Source organism: Prionailurus viverrinus, chromosome C2, assembly GCF_022837055.1.
Source record: "Prionailurus viverrinus isolate Anna chromosome C2, UM_Priviv_1.0, whole genome shotgun sequence".
NCBI lineage: Eukaryota > Metazoa > Chordata > Mammalia > Carnivora > Felidae > Prionailurus > Prionailurus viverrinus.
The window spans coordinates 120,056,532-120,078,318 of record NC_062569.1 but is presented as its reverse complement, the minus strand read 5'-3'; the positions used below and the strand labels follow the sequence as shown (position 1 = coordinate 120,078,318).

At 39.3% G+C, this 21,787-nt stretch overlaps 2 protein-coding genes across 4 annotated transcripts in view; one reads left to right on the top strand and one right to left on the bottom strand.

Annotated features, from left to right (window-relative positions):
* Positions 1-3,127, bottom strand: part of VGLL3 (vestigial like family member 3) — a 49,129-nt gene extending 46,002 nt beyond the window's left edge. Inside the window, exon 1 of one of the 3 annotated variants that reach the window (XM_047876019.1) lies at positions 2,597-3,127. In XM_047876019.1, the coding sequence (XP_047731975.1) occupies positions 2,597-2,722 (126 nt within the window). In that variant the 5' untranslated portion in view covers positions 2,723-3,127. Of the gene's footprint in view, positions 1-2,256; positions 2,503-2,596 lie in introns of those variants that run through there. The other 2 variants (XM_047876021.1, XM_047876020.1) reach the window with 2 other exon arrangements.
* On the top strand, positions 2,446-16,897 carry LOC125174518 (uncharacterized). Its single transcript, XM_047874027.1, has 3 exons — positions 2,446-3,085; positions 15,263-15,359; positions 16,810-16,897. Exons 1-3 carry the CDS (start codon positions 2,446-2,448, stop codon positions 16,895-16,897), a joined length of 825 nt encoding a protein of 274 aa, XP_047729983.1.
* Positions 16,898-21,787: the final 4,890 nt, after the last annotated feature.

Below are 21,787 nucleotides of genomic sequence, written 5' to 3'. Positions count from 1 at the left end.
AGCCCTTATTTTTGTCTCCGAGGCAAGATGCTATTAGGGGTCACTTCCCATGTACGGAGAAAACAATCTTCATGGATAATAATGATAAAACCTTATGGAATGCAAAAACAACGAAAATATGTATTCTCGGATGACTGCATTAGGGCCAAGTCAATATTAGTCCCACTTCACCCACGCACCACATAGTCTAAAAATGCTGTCAGCCTGATAAGAATTTCCTGATTTGCTCTTTTTTCCAATAGAAAATATAGGTCATCAAAATAAACTCCTGACAGTAAAAGAACAGTAGTTAGACTATCAAGTCTCTTCATTTCGCTAGTCAGTTATAGTCAAATAGTTTCTTTACTTAACAACAACAACAAAAAGTAACCTCAAACAAGTCATTTTACTAAGAGTGACATGAAAATTTCCAAGCACACCTCTCAACTTAGTTCTTAAAGTCAACTTAGCCTAATTATCTACTTGAATGATAGCCACAGAACCCTAATGTATAGTAAAGTTGATACTTAATAATGTGTGCCACTAATCAATGTGGACTACTCAGGCAAAAAAGAAAGCTCATTCTTCATTTTGTTGATGGTCTTAGCAAAAGAATGAAATTTGGGGATTGAGTTGTAGCGCTATTGCAAAAGTGAGAGTACTGGAGTTACTTCTTACCAAAAACTGTATTTTATGATGAGTAACTTAGAATTTTTCTGATGCTGAATTTTATTTTCTAGTTCAAGAGTCTCACAATCCTAAGCTCCACCACATATTCATATATTAATGAAATTATTTTCATAATTCTATAAAACAAAACCCTATTCATAACTTCTATAGCTCAAGTTATTTTTAAAGGGGAAAATACATTTTTTGTATGGTTAGTAATTTTGAGTCTGTTGCTTGTCCACATTCCAACTGACAATTGAAAGGTTCTACAGTCTCCAAGATGGAAGAAAGGAGAGGAGGAAATAGGTTGGTTTAGCTTGGACTGAGTGTTTATAAAACACATAAAACATATCCAGCATCTCTGTGCCTCACTTGCCTAATGTGTACCTAAGTGGTTACCTATGTCTTTTCTATTTAAACCCAAAGAAAAGCAAACAGCATAGCCAAAATGTTTTCAACCCATCACCCTTGACCATAAATTACAAAATGCTTTCCCATCTCCTCTTTATATCTTGCTTTCAATGCTGAAGCTGCTGAATATTAAAAAAAAAAAAAAAAAAAAAAGACAGCAAGAAAGTGGGGCTCCTTCCTCTCTTGCCCTACTTGGCCCTGTTAACCTTATATTGTTTACTAGGTAAATATTGTTTAGCACGTACCCTGTTCCAGAATCAGCTGAATTTTACAGCCCCTAAATTCTAAGCAGAAATTATGATTTCTTTCCAAAGAGTAGCACTACAAGTACAGCAAAGAAACAGACGTAAAGGGAATACAGAAATTAAAATTAAAATATTACCCAACTATATCAATAATAATAAAGAGCCAAACCCTTAAGACCATAATAAAACATACAGTTCCAAAGAAATTTTAAAAATCCAATCAATAAATTCTGTGGATGGTAATCTCCAAACCATATCTAGTTCCCTGATAAGTGTCTCCACCTCAGAGTGTGTAAATTGTATTTTTTTAAATCTCACCAAATCAACCCCCCCCCCCCCCCCCCAATTCCCAAAGTCTGAGGACTCTACTTTGGTACAAGCTAGTGCCACATACTCACATATGTGTTCTCTGTAGCACTAAGTCTTGACACACACTCTGTTGGTGTCCAGAGAGGAATGTCCAGGGGTACCTACTGCCAAATTCTCCACACCCTATCCTCCCTTCTAAAGGAACTATATCATCTCCCTGGTTCTAGAACCCTTTTTAGCCACAACATTCTCAGTCACTCTCACCAGCATGGTGAAGATCCAACATCCCGAGATCCAAAGTTACTTCTTGAAGACCGACACACTCCCAGCAGACTGAACTATAACACCTCTGCACTTTGATAGAATTAAAAATGAATGAGGAACTTTGGGATCAATTCCTGCCCTCTAAGTCACAGTCATGAGAAGACAGACTCTACAGAGAAATTCTAGTAACATTTGACAGGCGTTACACGAGATCGATATTCCACCATAAAAGTTCCAGAAAGGTCATTCCATGAGCTCACTGTCCAGGTAGCTTCCCCTATTGTCAGTGACACATTTCATCCTCTTAATCCACAAAACCCTGAAACACTCCACCTTTCCAAAGGAAACAAGATATTTGATTTAAAGGAAGTTTACTCACATACTCCTAAGACAGATGCCCTTGGTGAGTTTCAGAAAACTGAGCCCAAAGAGCTAAGGTGCCTATGAGGACCAGCCTCTGAGCTCCGGCGACAACAGCCAATGAAGCCCCCAGCCAGGTAATGAATCCCCACCCGTCCACCAGGCTGCTGTGCTCGTCCCTTCCCGAAGCCTCTCCTCTTCCCTACTAATGGCTTTCGGCTCAAGGGCGCTCCCGCAGGTCCCAGAGCATCCTCCGCGCCACCCGTCCCGGCGGGACGTCGCCCCAGTCCCAGACAGATACTCTCGGTGCCCCTCGCCCCCGCCCCCGCCCCCGGCGGGCTGCCCGGTCGGTGACTCACCTGCTGGCCAGGTTGGGGCGCCGGGTGGTAGTAGGCTGTGGGGCAGGTTGCAGCTGCCACAGGGTTGGGCAGATACTGGGGCGCTCCATACGGCTGGGGGTGATACATCACCTCCGCACAACTCATGGCAGCCGGGGCAGCGGCGGCCCCCGAGCTGCCGCCGCCGATCTACGCGCTCCGGCGACGGGCGCCGCCGCCACCGCCGTAGCTGCCTCCTCTGTCGCTGCTCCAGCTGCTACTGCGGCGAAGGCGGGTCCTGGGCGGCCGCGGGCTCCGCGCTGGGCGCGGGCTCGGGAGGGGTTGGCAATCAGTGGGGGCCCATGCGCGGGCACCTTCATCTTCAGCCCCTCCGAATGTCCCCTTGCCTGCGCTTATATAGCGGCTCCGGGACTCAGCGGCCCGCCGCGCGGCGGGGGCATGACAGCGCCGGGCTCCGGCGAGGACAGCAGCACCCACCGCAGCTCCAGCCGCAGCCTCAGCCCTGGCCGGGTAGGGCAGCCCCGGGGAGCCGGGACTCTGGTTTGCATATACACAATGCACGCCCGGAGCTCGTCCTATCACCGGAGCTCGAGCCTGGGCGAGGACCGGGAGGCGGGGGCAGAGGGAGGGGGCCGCTGGGGAGGAGGGGGAGCACTTCGCCGCTCCAGGCTCTGACGCCGAGCTCCGCAAAGTTCTTCCAACTGCGTCCGCTGCGGGCGGGTCGCCCAGCAGGGGACCCCGGGGAAGGCCGGCTGCGGATTGGAGCTAAGTTCGAAGCCCTCTCCGCCTCCCAGCAGCGGGATGATGGTGGGAGGGGAACGGTATGCGTGAGGCTCCGCGCCCTCAGAGCTCGGGCTTCCCACCCTGTCTCTGTCACCTGGCTGTCAGGGCGGGGTCTTCCCACCCCCGGGGGAGCATTTAGGGGGAGCAGCAGCAACACGGGGCCAGAGCTAAACGAAGGCCAAGTGTGCAAATAGGTAAAACAGAACAGGCGCAAAATAAACTGGCATTAGCCCCTCCATTAAATCTAACAGTAAGTGAAAGTTAACTTTATTGCCAAATGCACACATGCCAAGAATGCAACACAGTTTTCTACAAGTGATCTCCGCTTTAAGTTTACACCTTCATGGTATGACATTCTTGTGGGACGTCAACCTTTTCTGGCTTTTCCTGCCTGGTTTCCATAGAGCAATAGGCAATAACAACCAATTAAACCCATTCAGCTATGACAGGTTTATCTACTTGCAAGTAGCTTATAATCCTCTCCAAAATGAAAAAGAAAAAAAAAAAATCTGTAGGAATATGATTGTATTTTGATATAACCAAGTAAAGTGGAAAATAATTATAATTATTTACAAATCAGTAAACTCTTTGACCTTTACCAAGCATATCTCTCCCTTTAAATATAGGTATCCTCTTTTATGACACAGAACAGTTTCTTTGTTTTCCCAGAGACTACCCTTTCTCTGAGAAAAAAATTGATGTGGACGTCAAATGCACTGATGTTGTTATGGACTGAATCGTGTCCCCCCAAAATTCAATGAAGTCTAACGCTCATTGTGACTATGTTTGGAGACAGGGCCTATCAGGAGGTAATTAAGATTACTAACTGGTGTCTTTATAAGAAGAGGAAGGGACACCAGGGATTGCTCTCTGCACTGGCACAGAGGAAAGGACTTGTGAAACCCAGTGCGAAGGTGCAGTCTACAAGCCAGGAGGAGAGGGCTCACCAAAAACTCACCTTGAGGGCAGCTTGATCTTGGACTTTCAGACTTCAAAACTGTGAGAAAGTAAATTTCTGTTGCTTAAGGCAACCAGTCCTTTTTGTTATGGCAGCCCTAGCTGACTGATACAGATGCACAGTATTAATTTATTGCTAATCTTGATATGAATGTGTATGTGTGCATACATAACTACATAGATATACATACATCAATACATATATATTCACACGTGCACACACTATACACCCAAATACACAAACTATAATAATTTGACAGGAACTCTTTGCTATTATAACAACTCTTATTCACTCATTCATTCTTTCATCTACTAAATATTAAAAATATATTTATGACAGGCTTTCACAGCTTGGATTTTGTGCTTTTTGTCATGAAGAAGTATTCCTATCAATAAGACATATGCAAACTTATTTGAAATGTTTACCACTGTCTTTTTAAAAATTGACATCCTCTGGCCATACTCCTTTCCTGTGTTCCAGGTTCATCTATCTGGCTTCTGTCTAGATGTTTCCACATAGATGTTCCATAGGAACCTCAGTCATAATAGCACTAATATTTCCCCATAGCCCCAACCTGATCCTCCTCTTTTAACTTCCAGCTCAGGTATTGAAACTCCCACCTACCAGTTGCTGAGTTAGAAATCTGAGAATCATCAGACACTTCTTTCTTCTTCTTACGGTCCCTGCTTCTGGTCTAAGTCCACTTGATCCCAACTTTTACACTTCTGACTCTGTGCCTTCATCTTTTATCTCGGTGGCTATAATCCTTAGTTCACTTGGCATCTTTCACCCAGACTCCTGCAGGAGGCTTCTACCTGATTTCTAGGCCCAACCTTAACCCTCTTCTGATCCATTCTTCACACAATTTATCCTCTTACTGTTTTCTGTTCCAGCCACTGCAGATCCAAGAGAGTAATAATGTTTGTCCCTCTTTAAAAAATATTTTATAATAGCTCCCTACAGTGTATAGTCCCAACTCTTTAATCTTCAAATTCTGGTCCCTGTCTATGTCACCATCTCCTATAACTGTCCATTCAGCCACCTGAGTTTAGACCTCCCTTTCCAGGAAAGAGCTTGCTAACTCCTATGACCTTGTCTTATTATATATTACCAGAACATCTGCACCAACACCCTTTACCTTCTTCACTTGCTACCTCCTTTTTGTTCTTTAGGGAACCATCTTCCAGAACATCCACTGAAGACCAGCTTTGATGCCTCTACTCTTGGCAACTCCAGCACCCTGTGAACACTGCTCTCACCATACCAACTACTTGATTTGAAATTTCCCATTTGCTTTTTTCCCCAGTATGACCATGGCCACGTAAGAGCAGGGACTGTGATTTCTTTTATCTGTAATCTAAATCATATAATACCTGGCTTAATAAACATTTATTGTATAAAGTATTCTAAAAAGGGGAAAAGAAAACTCTTCAAGGAACTTACAAACTCGTAGGGGATCCAAGCATATCTGAAATCAGTTCAGGTCAGAACATGGAACATGGTTTTAGATTCTGTGTCAGGATCTCCACTGTATGTTAGAATGAGAAGTTCCTTGTTATGTGAGGAACTTTGGACCTAGACTGTAAAGTGATGAATTAGACCACAAAGCTAGTTTGCAAGGGCCCCCTTTCCTCTACAGCAAGCCCCCTGTTTGAAGCACTGTATCTTCCAACTGTATCTTCAAATAACTTAATGTATCTGTAGCTCATTATTATTGGTATAATTACATGTTCAATATATCTCCTCTACTAGACTTGCAGAGAGCACTTATATCTTGTTATTTAACATTTAGAAGATGTTCAGTATATATTTGTTGACTTAGAAAAAAAATCCAGAACTAAATCCAGAATGTCCATACTCCCAATTTCTGCATCTTCCTTATTCCCCCATATGGCCTCTACTATGGTGCAAATATTTATTATATGACAAAGATGTAGTTCTTGGATACCAGTAAGTCATGGACTCAAAAGTCTGGAGTTATTTGGCAAAATCTTTCTATACTGCAGTATTTTTGGTTTTCTGTTTATTTATTTGTTGTTGTTTTTTTTTATTTTAGAGAGAGAGTGAGAGCATGCAAGTGGTAGAGAGGGACACAGGGAGAGAGAGAGAATCCCAATCAGGCTCCAAGCTCAGCATGGAGCCCAATGTGGGGCTCGATCCCACGACCCCGGGAACATGACCTGAGCCAAAATCAAGAGTTGTATGCTCAACTGACTGAGCCACCCAGGCACCCCTGCAGTATCTTTGTTTTGATACCTTCCTTAATTTCTGTATTGTACTGATAGAGGGAAAAAAATGAAAGACTAAAGATAAATTCTGTCCAGAATTAGAATCTAGAAGAAACAATTCCTGTTAAGGAAAGCTAAGTTGGAGCTCTGACTTCCAGGTAGATATTTAGAGTTTTAGGGTGAAAAAGAATCAAAAAAGATCATCTAGTCTAACATCTTTCAACATCTTTCAACAATAAGCAAACACATGGTCTGGTTAATGTCTCCTACAGAATTAATGTCTCCTTTTGGCACACTCTAACCAAAATCCCAAATCTTTTCACTCTTTGCTCAGTTCTCTATCACCCCATGATAAGGATATACAAACAAGCATATATATATATATATATATATAGTATCTATTTATGCCTATACACACATGTATGCATGTATGTATATTCATAGCTTTCCATTTAAGCATATACGTATACAAAAGAAGAGGTTTTAGATTAGATCATCCTTTGGTTACCTTGATGTTTTAGAAAAGAGATGGCATAGAAATGTAGGCCAATTGCATTTAACAGTTGTGAGTCACACAGATCAGAGAATGTGATCTGATCACTGGTGTACTCACTGTCATGTTAATTATGTGGAGGTGTCACAATTATTTGGAATAATTGAGATGAAATAAATGAGATGAAACTTGATTATTTGCACTTCTGAGCTGAAGTTCCTGAAATTTACCCTTTTATCTTTTCTCTTCCTTCTCTGAAACCATCCCACCTCCCTTCTGGCTCAGATGTGGAACCAGATCCTACCCATTGGTGTTGATCCTCTTACTCTTTTCTACCCAGCCACTATAATTCCAACAGAATATTGAAATTACCTTAAATGTTCCCAACTCTTCTGAGCCAGGGGTTTACAGTCCCTATATTTTTGCCTCACTCACCAAATTTCCCAGAATGTTCCCAATTTTACAGCTGGAATTTGGTGTGGTGAACTCCCCAAACCAGTTTTAATTAGAGAGGGTAACATGAAGTAGGTTTCCCAATATCTCTTGGGATAAGATAGGGCAAAAAAGAAAGCAGTTTTTTGTTTTGTTTTGTTTTGTTTTGTTTTTCTGAGTGATGACAGCCAGGCTTGTCTTTAATTGGGGTGCCAGTGTAAGAAACATGGAACCTTCTGTACACACACATGGATTTCTCAACCTGTGTATCTAGCTACTCCCCTCCCAATTCACCAAACAGCAGATCCTTGACTAGCTGTCTGGCCTAAGCTGAGTCCCTGATAATGCAGCCCACTCTACAATCATGGCTCTGAGGAAGCAGGTTTGGGTCATCTGCACAGGAATTTCCTAGGTCTTAAGAAACGTGGTTTTTCTAGGCAGAATGATGCCTGTCCAACCCTCAAAAATGTTGTATTCTAATCCCTAGAATTTATGAACATGCCTATCTCACATAGCAAAAGGGAGCGAGACTGCTGATGGAATTAAGTTTATTAACGAGTAAATTTTAAGACAGGAAAATTATCCTGGATTATCTGACTGGGCCCAGTGTAATCACAAGCATCCTTTTAAGAAGGAGTCAGGAGGCAGAAGAGTCAGTGTCACATTGATCTGAAGTGAGAAGGACTCTACAGACCACAGATAACTGTGATGATGAAAGGGAGCAATGAGCTAAGGAACAGAGGGAACCTCTAGAAGACAAAAAAGGCAAGCAACTGGAGTGTCATAGAGCCACCAGAAGGAACACGGCCTTGCCAACATCATTTTGGACTTCTGACCTCCATAACTGTAAGATAATCAATCTACATAGTTTTAAGCCACTGAGTTTGTGGCAATTTGTTACAGCAGCAATAGGAAACTAATGCAATAGTTTAATGGGGAAAGGGGTACAAGAAGGAAGTTTTGGGTAAGCATGTCCCCTTTGCCCTACAGAGAGGCACAACAGGAAGAGGGCCAGTGAGGACTACTCTAAAACTCAGAGGCCAGGGAGGGGCTCTGTTTGCCTGGATCTAGGGCTGGTGCCAGTAATACCAGTAGAATAGTTGTAAGAACAGAAGGTCAAATCTCACATGTTAAGCAATAAGCCACTTTATTCAGTTGTCCTCTAGGATCACCTGCCTTAAATGGGCCTTCTTCAATGCTCAGCAACTTTACTGTATTTCTCTAGCACATTTATCCATGTTCTCTTGTAACTATTGCCTCCTATCTTCTCTATCATTCTCAAAGCCCTCAAATTCACTTTCTCCTTATTCTCCCTTTCCATTCTCTATTTAGTCCACTTACAGTCAGATTTCTGTCCCATTACCCCACTAAAATTTATTAAAATCACCAATAATGATCATGATAGCAAGTTCAAAGTTCATTTTCAAACTGCATCCTAATTGATGCTTCATTAATTTTGACATTAAGGATTAATCACTCCTTAAAATTCTCTTTTCTCTTGACACCCTTCCATGACACCCCCTCCCCCCATCTTAAACTTTCTACTTACACTTTGGCTATTCTCAGTTTCCTCTGCCAAGTCCTCCTCTACTTAAACTCTAAATATTGAGTTTATTGGTTGCTTTGTCCTAGACCTTTTAGTTATCTTACTCTAGCCTCTCATCCTAAAAGATCTCATCCATCTTCAAATCACCTATACTGAATATACGAATAACTCACAAAAATTAACCTCCAATCCAGAGCACTCCTCAGAACCCAAGACTTACAGAGTGGAGATACATCTTACATGGAGTTCTAAAGTCAATAAATAAAGCAAATGAAACCATATGCAGCTCAAATTATTACTGAAAATTTCTTCAATATGTACTGAGTCTTAATAAGTTCAACACAGACAATTTGACCTTTAGCATTGAAAAGACTACCTTTTTTTGGATTGAACACCAGATGAAGTATGGTCAATGTTTAAGGACTCATGTCTTGTAAGAATTATGCTAATTTTTAAATGCTAAAATCTTACTCAAATTGGCAAGATACACACATAATGGGAGAGAAGCATTGGGAATTTAGACCAACTCAAGAAATGAAAGATTCATGCATCCCATCTTACTCTTACTCTGGGCTAGGTCAATGTCCACTGAGTTGGATGGTGAATATAGTGCCTCTTTATTATAAATTATCTTTCCATCTCTCTCCCTCTCTCTCTGTGTCTCTCTGTCTCTTTCTCTGTCTCTGTCTTTCTCATTTCTTCTGTCTCTCTTCCTCTGCCAACTTACCTCCATAGCCTCCTATCCATTTCCTCCTGCCCACTATGAGACTTTGCAATAACACATGCCATCCATTCATTTGTTCCAGCACAATGAACTCTCTCTTTTATTTAGTCTTTGCATGCATTATTTACTTGGATAATTCTTCCCCCCACACTTGGTCTAGTTGCCATGTAGTTTGTAGCTTCAATGTGCTTTCTCAAAGACACTTCCTAATCTAAAGTACACCCATCCCATCTCCACTATTCTCTCCAATAACTGCCTTCTCAACACTCCTCTTCCTTTTAAAATACATGCTTTTTCTCAACCTTTTTTTTTCCCCTTGTCTCTTCATTATGATTCATATAGGCATAAAACATATATACTTCATTCACTATTATGGTACCTTATAAACATTCATTAAATATTTATTGAATGAGATAATGATATTATGCTTTATTAAGGGATAATATCCTTTGGGGTTCAACATACTCACAGTTGTAGGGATAGGCTTAATTTAAAAGTAGATTTTCACCACTTGAAATGTAGGTTATAGACTAGATGATTTAATGCATGTGCTCTTGTAAGAGAATGACGAAAAATGGAGGGAGTTTATATACATCAGGTATTTATGATTTTTGTACTTTCATGAAGAAAATGGTGATAAAGGGAACTCACACTTTATGAGGATCTGCAATGGACCAGGCATTTGTGTTAAAAATGCTTTCATCTCCCTCATGTGATTCTTACAATAATCCTATGCAGTAGTTGCTATCACCATTTCAGATATGGAAGAACTAAAGATCAGAAAAATTAAATACTTTAAAATCACCTAGCTCATGAGTGACTGAACCAGGATCTGACCACAGTGTTTGATTGCAAAACACTTCCAAAAAACCGTATCACTTAATAATAAATGGGCACTAGGTCTAATTAACTGCATACACATCTAACTTCACATATATGTATTTAGGAGGCAAGAGGCTAGATTTACCAAAGAATTGACAAGCCTCAAGAGAAAACTTTATAGATCAATTATTTGTCTAATGGGTCAATTGAATTAAAATTTCTGCTAAGCCCGGGTTTCTTTTCTTTTTTTAAAATATAATTTATTGTCAAATTGTGTGTACAGTGTGCTCTTGGTTTTGGAGGCAGATTCCCATGGCTCATCACTTACATACAACACCCAGGGCTCATCCCAACAAGTGCCCTCTTCCATGCCCATCACCCACTTTCCCCTCTCCCCCAACCCCCACCAACCCTCAGTTTGTTCTCTGTATTTAAGAGTCTCTTATGGTTTGCCTCCCTCCCTCTCTGTTTGTAACTTTTTTTATCCCCTTCCCTTCCCCCATGGTCTCCTGCTAAGTTTCTGAAGATCCATATATGAGTGAAAACATATGGTATCTGTCTTTCTCTGACTGACTTATTTCATGTAACATAATACCCTCCAGTTCCATCCACATTGCTGTCAATGGCAGGATTTCATTCTTTCTCATTGCCAAGTAGTATTCCATTGTATATATAAACCACATCTTCTTTATCCATTCATCACTTGATGGACATTTAAGTTCTTTCCATAATTTCTGGGTTTCTAGCTTTAAGAATTGGTTTGGAAATAACTAAACAAGGAACTCCTGAAAATTCCCAAGTTCAACAGGAAAAATAACTGCAAGGGATTATAGGAGCAGCTTAAAATTTTTCTTTTTGGGTTGAATTGTGAGTTTTTATCTCAAAAGTACTTTTCTGGTTAATTTTTCTTTGTTTCCTTCATAATCTGTTAAAAATTGAATAGCATATGATACCACCAGAAACATGGCCTTGGTTTCAGGAAACAAGGACTTTAAATGGAGTAAAGAAGAGTGGCCAGAGTAGGCAGGTGGCCAGGATATCAAGCTGCATAGGAGAGGGTGATTAGAGAAGTCCCTGGTAACAGACCTCCTTACAAGGAGGGCAGAGCTGGCCAGGCTGTGGGGTGACAATAAAATGCAGGGTCACCATCGGGCTCTCAGATATTCACATGAAGAATTAAAAGAGCATAAACACTGCCTTCAGAAAAAAATGTCAGTTTTCTCATATCTAGTAAAGATAATCAGATATATAGGACTTCTATGAGGATAAATAATGTACATAAATCTCATAAGGCACCACCTGACCCATGCTGAACTTCAAAATGTTAATGCATTTCCCTGTTACAAACCTACCTTTGCAAGTTGTGGAACAGACAAAAATCAAGAACAAGATTTATCATAGAACAATCAAAAATTAAAAAAAAAAAAAACCAAACAACCATGGGGCGCTCAGTCAGTTAAGTGGCTGGACTCTTGATTTGGGCTCAGGTCATGACCTCACAGGTTCATTTGGTGAGATGGAGCCCCATGTCATGCTCCACACTGACAGTAGGGATCCTGCCTGGGATTCTCTCTCTCCCTCTCCCTTTCCCTCTGCCCCTCCACTTCCTCTCTCTCTCTCTCTCTCTCTCTCTCTCTCTCTCTCTCTCTCTCTTTCAAATATAAATAAATAAACTTATTTAAAAACCCACATAATTTGCAGGTCTTTTTATGAGTTCTGACCTAAAAACACACAAAGCAAGCATCCATCCAGTCCCATGAATTCAAGGACAATCTAGGGTGTAACACATGTGAGAGTTATGCATGGCACATGCCTGTTATGTTTTGTATTATTTTATTCACTTTCAACCTGTAACATTTAATGGGTAAGCTCATAATAGCATGTTCTCTCTGTCGAGTATTTTAAAAACACCCATGCAAGAATTTCTTAGGGCTTCTTACAGAGGTTTTTTTTGTACTCTGATTCAAGGTGGCACTTTTTTTTCTAATGGTTTTCAACATCTAGTAAAGTGGTCCCTTCTGTGACATATTTACTCCTTTTATAACATCTTTAGGTTAGCGTACACAGTGCAAGTTACAAGTTGAAGACCTCACTTAAAGACTCGAAGGATAAAGTTTCACCTATCTACAATTAATAATGAGGCTACTTCTAATCCCCATAGTTTGGTTTGCTTAATATATAGTGAGGTTTTAAATATCTCCCACTGATCCAGAAGAGACACATAGCAAACTGGCAGCACCTGCTTCCCTAGTTCTGACTTGTGGAAAGTTGGCCATGACCCTCTCTTAGTACCTCTTTTTACCACCTAGAATGTATTCCTAAAACAGTCCACTTGCTCTCTCTGTAGAGGTCTGTTTTCAAGAATTAATTTTGGCTGGTATTGTAGGATTTCATAGTATTACTGATATAGTGTATTTTATAGAGATTTAATAATAAAAGTCTCTAAGTTGGGAAACAATGAGATGAGATGAAGAGATGTCAGGACACTCCTTAGCCTGAATTAAAACATCACCAAAGAATATGTACTTAACCATGAGATAGAATCATTTGTCTTCATGGAAGATAATGACAGACCATTAGTTCATTATGTACCTTGAGTTCCTTGTCTGTTTCTTCGCTGGTTTTCCTGGTAGTAATGGTAGACCTGGGCCAATTTAAGTCCATTGTCTTTGTCAGCCTTTGACAAGTGGAATACAATCACATGAAGTCTGGTCTGGGTGGGGGTATGGTTCTATCCATGAAATGGAACAAAGCTAAGTAGGCCAGGGAGGATTAAACTCTTGATCTTGGCATCATTAACACTCTGTTCTAACCCACCGGGCTAACTAGCCACAGACAAAGACCAATTGGAGTAATAAATCACAGCAGCCAGAACAATGTGGTTTGAATTTATTTCTCATTTTTAATACATTAGTTTTATAATTTGATTTAAATATTTTAGGATTAATGAAGCCAAAGGCCCATGTTGCTGTCATTCAGAAGAGAGAAAGCAGAGAGGAAAAGCTATGCCACATAACTTCCTATGATCACCAGGCACAAAATGGTATTAAGGGCTGTGATGTCACTTTGTACAAGAGGTGTCAACCTAGAACATTGAGAGTAAATAACAATTTTTGAAAGCAATTTATGTTTAATAAACACAAAAGAGGTTTTGCATTTAAGGAAACCTTTCTGGACCACTTTGAATGCCAATAACTTATGAAACAAACAAAAAAAATTACTCCATTGTCTGTTGTTTGTTTGGTTTTGCCAAATTTTCATGCACTGTGTTTGATCCAAAAATGAGGTATGCATGTATCTTCAAATCCTGAAAGTGATTTATTTGCCTCCCAACTGCCTATTTCATTCTTATTATATAAATAGATTACTGGAGAGGATGTCTTAACATTATTATCCCTGTGGCTTTAGATGCCTGGAATATATTCAAAATCCCACTTACTTCCAAGGCCCATTATAAGTGGCACCTCTTCTAGGAAGCAGATCTTAACATTTTAAAATTGATTTCTTTTATACCATTATCATTTGTACTGCCTGCACCTTATATTTTGTGACTTGATTGTATGCAATTATTATTATTGTTGTTCGTTACTTTGCCTTGATCATTTCAATTATCATAACTGCCTCCCTTATGAAAAGATAAAACAATAAATTCCATGGGGGAAAAGGCAGAGTTAGATATTTCTTTGGTGACTCACACAGTACCAAATGTAAGTACAGTGTAAACCTGCTGAAGTTAATTTGAATTGGACGACTCTGTCTGTGATCTGTAAATGTTGTGGAATTGTTAATCTATAATGTTTTTGTTTTGGTCTCTTTCGACACCAAATAGGAAGAACACAGATGCTAAGAATATTTTATGTGAACTTTATCCAGAAAATATACTTTAATTACTTTTTAGCCTAATTTTCATTCCCTTTTTGGCGAGTAAATTGTCTTCAAACACGTCTCTTCTCATACTGTCTATAGAATAATGATAAAATGTTAGATGTGGTGAGTATTTTCAATACCTTTGAAAATACTTTTTCTTTCATTTTCTAAGGTTTTTAATCAGTACTTTCTTTAATATAGTACGACTGTAGCACAACTGAAAAATATAAAATCCATCGCAATTTCAGCAGATTCATATCATCTCCCATGACAATAAATTATCGCCATTCATCCTTCATATGTTAGTGTCCAAAAAGATTAAGAAAATCATGTCTACCCTGGCAGTATAGGTAGAGACATACCGCCTGAAGTTATCTAACCACAACAGAAACTTGATCAGGATAAGGAAATGAAGTAACAGTAACAATGGTGATAAAGATAATAATAATGATAATAGTCAACTTTTATATAGTACCCGCTATGTGCCTGGCACTTTACATATATTAACTCATTTAATCCTCAAAAAAGCTTCATGAGCTAAATACAATAATTATCTCCATTATACAGATGGGAAATCAAGGTACCAAGTGATTAAGCGATTTCCTCAACATTATCCACTCAGGTAATCTGTTTCCACAGTCCAGTTCTTAGCCAGTGTGCATACCATATCTAAAAAGGGATGGTGAGAGAAGTTGATGTGTATATTTGGCAATTCTGGATGCTTCTACCCATTCTATCCTAGAAGCAAGCCACAGTCTCTTGTGTACAACGTTTTCTTAGCAGCTGAATAAATGACATCATTTCTAATGTCTGCCATGATGTTCTGTACCCTAGACAGCAGTGGTGCCCACCAGAGCGACAGAAGCATGAGTGACAACAACCTGTTCCACCACAGACACCACCTTCCTGGAATCTCAAAAAGACAGAGACAGTAAAAACAAACAAAATAAAACAGTACCTCTATTGCCTTAATACTTGTTTCACTTTCTTACTTATAATATCCAAATATAAATTTTGTTCATTTCTTAAAAGTGAATAACTGAAATAACGGTATGTCTGCTGCCAAATTGTGGGATTAAATCTCATAAATTCTCAAGGACTGAACTGTTTGTTTATACTTTCCCTGGAAGCACACCATGTTCTTTATGGATAATAACAAATATAAAAAAAAAACTCTAAAAGTAATTTCAGAGCATTTGATAATCAGGTCATGACATCATCCATATCAGATATGCTGAGAATATGAAGAACTTGATATGAACAGATGGGAGAGATAAAGAAATGTGGGAGCTTTTGCTGAGGCAATGTGAGGTGCAATATTAAATTTTAATTGTTACTTCAAGCTCAGTAAATGTACAAAAACTAGTTGTTAACTACAGCACTGTTCCTCCAAGTGTGGTCTATAGTCCAGCACAATTATTATCTACAAAGTAGATAATAGAAAGTAGAAAATCTACTTAGAAGTAGAAAGTAGAAAATTAGAAGTAGAAAATCTCAGGTCCCGGGCCAAACCTGCTGAATCTGAATTTACATTTTGATAAGATCTTCCAGGTGATTCCTATGCACATTAAAATCTGAAAAGCAGCAAACTAGAGTGTCTCCTTATACTCAATATCAAAATGTAATATCAAATTACTTATATTCAACCTAGCATAATTTTAAGACCACAACTACCTGGTAGAAATAGAGTAATGGTAATATATTTTTGGCAATTTAAATATTACAAAACTATTTTGCAGGAATTTAGCTCACCTAATATCTCATTCCGCTATGAGAAAGTCAGAATATGTGTTTTTCCTGATGAAACTATTGCTAAAAGAGAAACGATACACGTGGCCAAATATGTAGAGGTGGTAATTTACACTTAGATCTTCTAAATCCAAATCCAATACCTTTTTCATTCACAAGCAAACCAGCTGTAGCTGTCAGAATATTTTTAAGTTGTGTCCTTGGGTGTGCTAAAAAGTTGACAGTATTTTTCTAAAACATAACTTATTCCCTGTTACAGCATATAGCATTCAGTGCTCCTAAAGGCAGAAAAGGTAATCTTAGTCAAGTACAAGTAAACTCAGTCACTGATGGATTTTCTCAACTTTTTCTGGGTACACTCATGATTTCAGGTTAAACTGGACATTTCAGATTTTTCCCTTCTCCTGAAATGGCATTTGGCTAATTGTGGGGCTAGGGTGGGGGGTGGGGAGGGAGAACATGGTTGTTTCAGTTCTTAGTTCTGACTCCCCACAAAGCCACCTCTACTCATTTCTCATGCTATGGTAACATTCTCGGCAGGCTGCTGCCTCTCAGCTAAACAAAGGGCAGAGACACAGGTATCGTATCCTTTCAAATTTTAGTTCTGACTGACTTTTATTGCTCCTTTTCAGGACCAACTCCAAAGGTGATGGTGGAAGTGGACAGGACAGGGCACAGAAAACTGCTCTCCTATGCCTTCCTCAGTGTCTAACTCTCTAGCTTCCTCTGTAATTCTTCCCTATTTCTTCTAGCCCAGAGAATTATTATCTCTTCAAAGGCAGGAAAAACTTGATCTTCAAGTATTCTTGCGTTGCTTTTTTTTTCTTTTTAAGCTTAAAAGCCAGGAATTTCCATAGTTGCCACTCCTCCTTGAGGCAATGCCTGTGTAAAGTCTAGTGACCTAAATGGAGGAGAGGTGACAGGCTAAAATGGAATGAAGTATGGCAAGCATCAGTCAATACTTAAAAATACTGTCCTTCCTGGTGTTCCATAATTCTCACAAGATAATATGTAAGGCTAGAGTTGTTGGACTCTCTAGAATTTAAATCATGGGAAATTAGGCTCACTTCATCTATGTTTGTCTGACAACATCTGAGGTACTATATTCAGTTTTTAGTGGTTCTCTTGAAATGTTATTGACAATTCAAGGGATGCCCAAAGGAAAATAATCAAAGTGGTGAGGTACCTGAGAATGATATAATGCGTGACCTGATTATAGGAATTATGATTATTTAGCCTAGGAAAAATAAAGACTAAAGGGAAATAAGTATTTGATTGTCTACAATATCATGCTGAAAAGAGTAAACACGCTGTTGTTGTTGTTGTTGTTGTTGTTGTTGTTGTTGGGTTTTGCTCTAATGGAAGACTTAGAATCAATGAATTAAGTTCAAAAACTCAAATTTTAGGGGCGCCTGGGTGGCGCAGTCGGTTAAGCGTCCGACTTCAGCCAGGTCACGATCTCGCGGTCCGTGAGTTCGAGCCCCGCGTCAGGCTCTGGGCTGATGGCTCGGAGCCTGGATCCTGTTTCCGATTCTGTGTCTCCCTCTCTCTCTGCCCCTCCCCCGTTCATGCTCTGTCTCTCTCTGTCCCAAAAATAAATAAAAACGTTGAAAAAAAAATTAAAAAAAAAAAAAAACAAAACCCTCAAATTTTAGTTCAGTTAAGTACACCAGAGATAATTCTGCCATTTTTATTTTACTCCTGCATACAGCAGCAGTACAGAAGAGCCCCAATTTCTGACATATCACTTAAAAGAGAAAGTCACTAGAAAGGCAAGCTTGCTGACCCATATTGAATGACGATGTGAGAAAGAAATAAACTTTTTATTATTTAATGCCATTCCCTAATATTTTGTGGTTTTTACATTCTCACAGCACAGTCTCTTCTAGCTTGATTAATACAGTAAGGAAGAACTTCCAAAGAAAAGAGTTCAGCAAAGGACCGAATTTCCCACGCAGAAGTGCCTACCCTATTATGGAGATTGTCAGGCAGTAAGGAATATACATTCTTTTAACAAATGTATTCATAAATCACTTACACATTTATTAAGCAATATATTCAGTGAGTGGATACTGTGCCCCAGTTATTCTGTCGTGCACTGGAGAAAAAGTGGTAGGTAACATCAGTATCACCTATCAGTATTGGCTAGTAGTTTTGATTAGGTGATTCCCACGTTTGTTTCCCATTCTAAGGTTTTTAGTGTCAGTTTATAATAGAATACTGCTACCGCCACATCCTACTCCTTAATGTTCCTATAATATCTAGCCATTCTCATTTTTTCTATATACACGAGAAGAACATGTTTGTATGTGTATATGTACTTTTTGTGTTTATGCAGATGTGCTTTACATTTCTGATCATTCCCCTAACGATTGTTAGGAATTGTGAAGAATTTGAGATTTTATCTGAATTGCACATTAAGTCAGCTTGGATGCTAGCAGAAGGCAAAACACTCCTGGATCAGAAACAAGGGACAGTTTATTATTCACAGCAATAGCTGCAGCCAAAATATCAACATTTGCCTGAATCTCAGTTCCTTCAAGGAAGAATGATGAGGTCCAGGTGACATATGGGCATGCAATGGGTTACATTAGAGAAAAGGAATCCCAAATTTAGAAAATGTCAGTCTTTCAGAATTGGCTCTAAGCAACCCTGCCCACACTTTGTCCCAGAGAGACATTATTATTTTTTTATATAATGGGACAACAAACAAACCTGCTCTCTGCTCTGGAAGGAGACATACCTCTCTCTTCTAAGGTTGTTCTCTACAAAAACATATTTGAAAATATAATCAGAACAAAAGTCTGTCAATACTTCTGCTCACAAGACATGCAGAAACATAAGATGTCCGTATAGAATTGTCTTGCAGTAATGATGCACACGAAATTATAAACTGTCACGAACCAGAACAAAGTCTAATTTTTCATCACCATACCTTCAATTTATTTTTTTAAATTTTTTTATATTTATTTATTTTTGAGAGAGATAGAGTGTGTGTGTAAGTGGCGCAGGGGCAGAAAGAGAGAGGGAGACACAGAATCTGAAACAGGCTCCAGGTTCTGAGCAGTAAAAGGAGCTAATATTTATTGAGGTCCTATCATATGCCAGGTCTTTTAAAACATTGCATGTGTCAACTCAATCCCAGAAACTACCAAGATATTTACAAATATTATATGCACTTTATATATGAGGAAGCTGATGCCAAAACATTTAGCAACTCATTTAAGATGTTCGATTAAATAATAGTTACCCCAACTAATAAGCAACTCATCTAATAAGTGGTGGGACTTAAATATGCATTTCTTGAAGAAGTGAATTGAATGAATAGATGGATAAATAAGTCTGGAACAGAAATGAAGCATCTGCAATTTATATGCGTTGAACTATGTACCAGATTTCAGTTTTGAGTTTGAATACAGTGCAGTTCTGTCCCAGACCTCACATATTACTAAAACCAGAGTAAAATCAGAGGCTAATGCATATTGTTATAGTATCTGTTGATTTCTGGAACTATAATCTACTCAGAGACTCTTCATGTAAGTCTGTGCTGTAGCATGTCTAATTGAAGCTTTGTTGTCTAGGTTTAATTTGCCTGGCTTGGCCAAATTTCATGGTAAAAGACTAATTCTCTCTGAAAAAAATATGAGAATTTATTTCATACTTATTGTTCCTAGCAGTATGTTCACTGGCAGAACATTAAAAACAAGCAGAATTGCTCTGTTTTATTAGCTGTGGAATAGTACAATGGAAAAACTAGCTCATGACTGAAACAGAGAGAAGTCATTTCTGTGCTATGTCACTATCTCTGGATGTAGACAAAACTGTAGCTACACAAAGTATACACACACTACGTCTTGACTTTTGTTTTTCAAAAAATGCGATCTGTTTATTTCTAATCTTTCTCTTTACATAATTATCTCTTTTGTCCATCTGTAAACATAAATTAGCATGTACTGGGGTAGAAGGAGATTGAAAATATGTATTACTGCATATCAACAGGATATATATGTGGACAGCAAGGTAGGAGAAGGGAGGGAAAAGTTCAGAAAATTAGGAAAAATGTACCCATAATTCAACACCGCAACATGAAATCATTACCACACTAATCTGTATATTTTTCCAATGTTTACTTTAAATAATTAATCAATAAATTCACACAATATTTTTTGAGCACCTGCTATGTGCCAGATACAGTTTAAGACACCAGAGATACAGAGATATGCAAAATGATACAAATATTCCTCCTGCACATTCTAGAGACGGCTTTTCAGACAGTATACAGCAAATTTTGAAAACTACTTTTTAAACATATGAACATTTACTCAAGTTACTCTTTGGTACCTGAATAGCTAATGACAAACTATTTTTCTGTGGTTGTTGTATGTTCTTGGGTGTCTTTTCTTTTTCTTTCCCTGTTTTTAGCAAATAACATAATAAACATCTTGACAGATCAATTTTTCCTCTATATTTTGCACAAGTCTATTCTTTCAGTGATATTTCCCCTGGACTTCTGCATGCTGCCTTTGGACCCTGTTCTGCTCTTGTTTCGTGCAAGAGTCACATTTAATACACTGACATTTCTGCCAGCAGAATTATCATTTTTTTTAATTAAAAAAATTTTTTTTTTCAACGTTTATTTATTTTTGGGACAGAGAGAGACAGAGCATGAACGGGGGAGGGGCAGAGAGAGAGGGAGACACAGAATCGGAAGCAGGCTCCAGGCTCTGAGCCATCAGCCCAGAGCGTGATGTGGGGCTCGAACTCACGGACCGCGAGATCGTGACCTGGCTGAAGTCAGAAGCTTAACCGACTGTGCCACCCAGGCGCCCCAGCAGAATTATCATTAAATGACTTCAGAGGTATTATAGAGTGATGCTTCTGAAATCTCCTTATCCATAACTGATAGTTGACATTTCAAGATTAAAGTTCCATCTGTGTTCTCCTTTAAAATGCACATACCACTATAATACTAATATCTTGCAAACCTATAATCATCCACACATTTTAAAGAATAAATAAGAAAAAGGCTTGATAGGGTAGAAGAAGAAAGCAGGAGGCCAATGGTGAACACACTATCCTATGCATAAAATGCAGGTTAAGTTCATTTGTGTGTGTGTGTGTGTGCGCGCGCGCACGCATGTGTGTGAGATTGCATATTTCATCGTTACTATGAATATCTGCTATGGGATTATCTGGCATTAAAGAATTCTGTCCCGGGCATCTGGATGGCTCAGTAAAGTGTCCAACTCTTGATTTTGGCTCAGGTCATGATCCTAGGGTTGGGGGATCTGGCTCCCAGTTGAGCTTGACATGGAGCCTGACTAAGATTCTCTCTCTCTCCCTGTGCCCCTTCTCCATCCACGCGTGCTTGTGTGTGTGCACATACAAACTCCCTCCCTCTTCCTCTCTCTCTCTCTCCCTCTCAAAAAAAAAAAAAAGAATCCTTTCCAAGTATAAGCATGTGTGTCGTTGGCTGGGTAAAAGGGAACAGGTGTGGCTCTCATTAGCACGACATTTTTGTTGTCTGAAGTCAATAAATAGGAGTGATTTATATATATCATTAGACTGCTATAATGCTTAAGGGTAAGAAAAAGCTGGGGATGAGGTAGG

Bases quoted from the DNA above. Each gene is read 5' to 3' on its own strand.
- LOC125174518 (XM_047874027.1), top strand. From the start codon at position 2,446: ATGGCTTTCGGCTCAAGGGCGCTCCCGCAGGTCCCAGAGCATCCTCCG. The intron at 3,086-15,262 runs GTAGGGCAGCCC...TCTGTACCCTAG, and splicing joins GCAGCCTCAGCCCTGGCCGG to ACAGCAGTGGTGCCCACCAG. The intron at 15,360-16,809 runs GTAAAAACAAAC...GCTCCTTTTCAG, and splicing joins ATCTCAAAAAGACAGAGACA to GACCAACTCCAAAGGTGATG.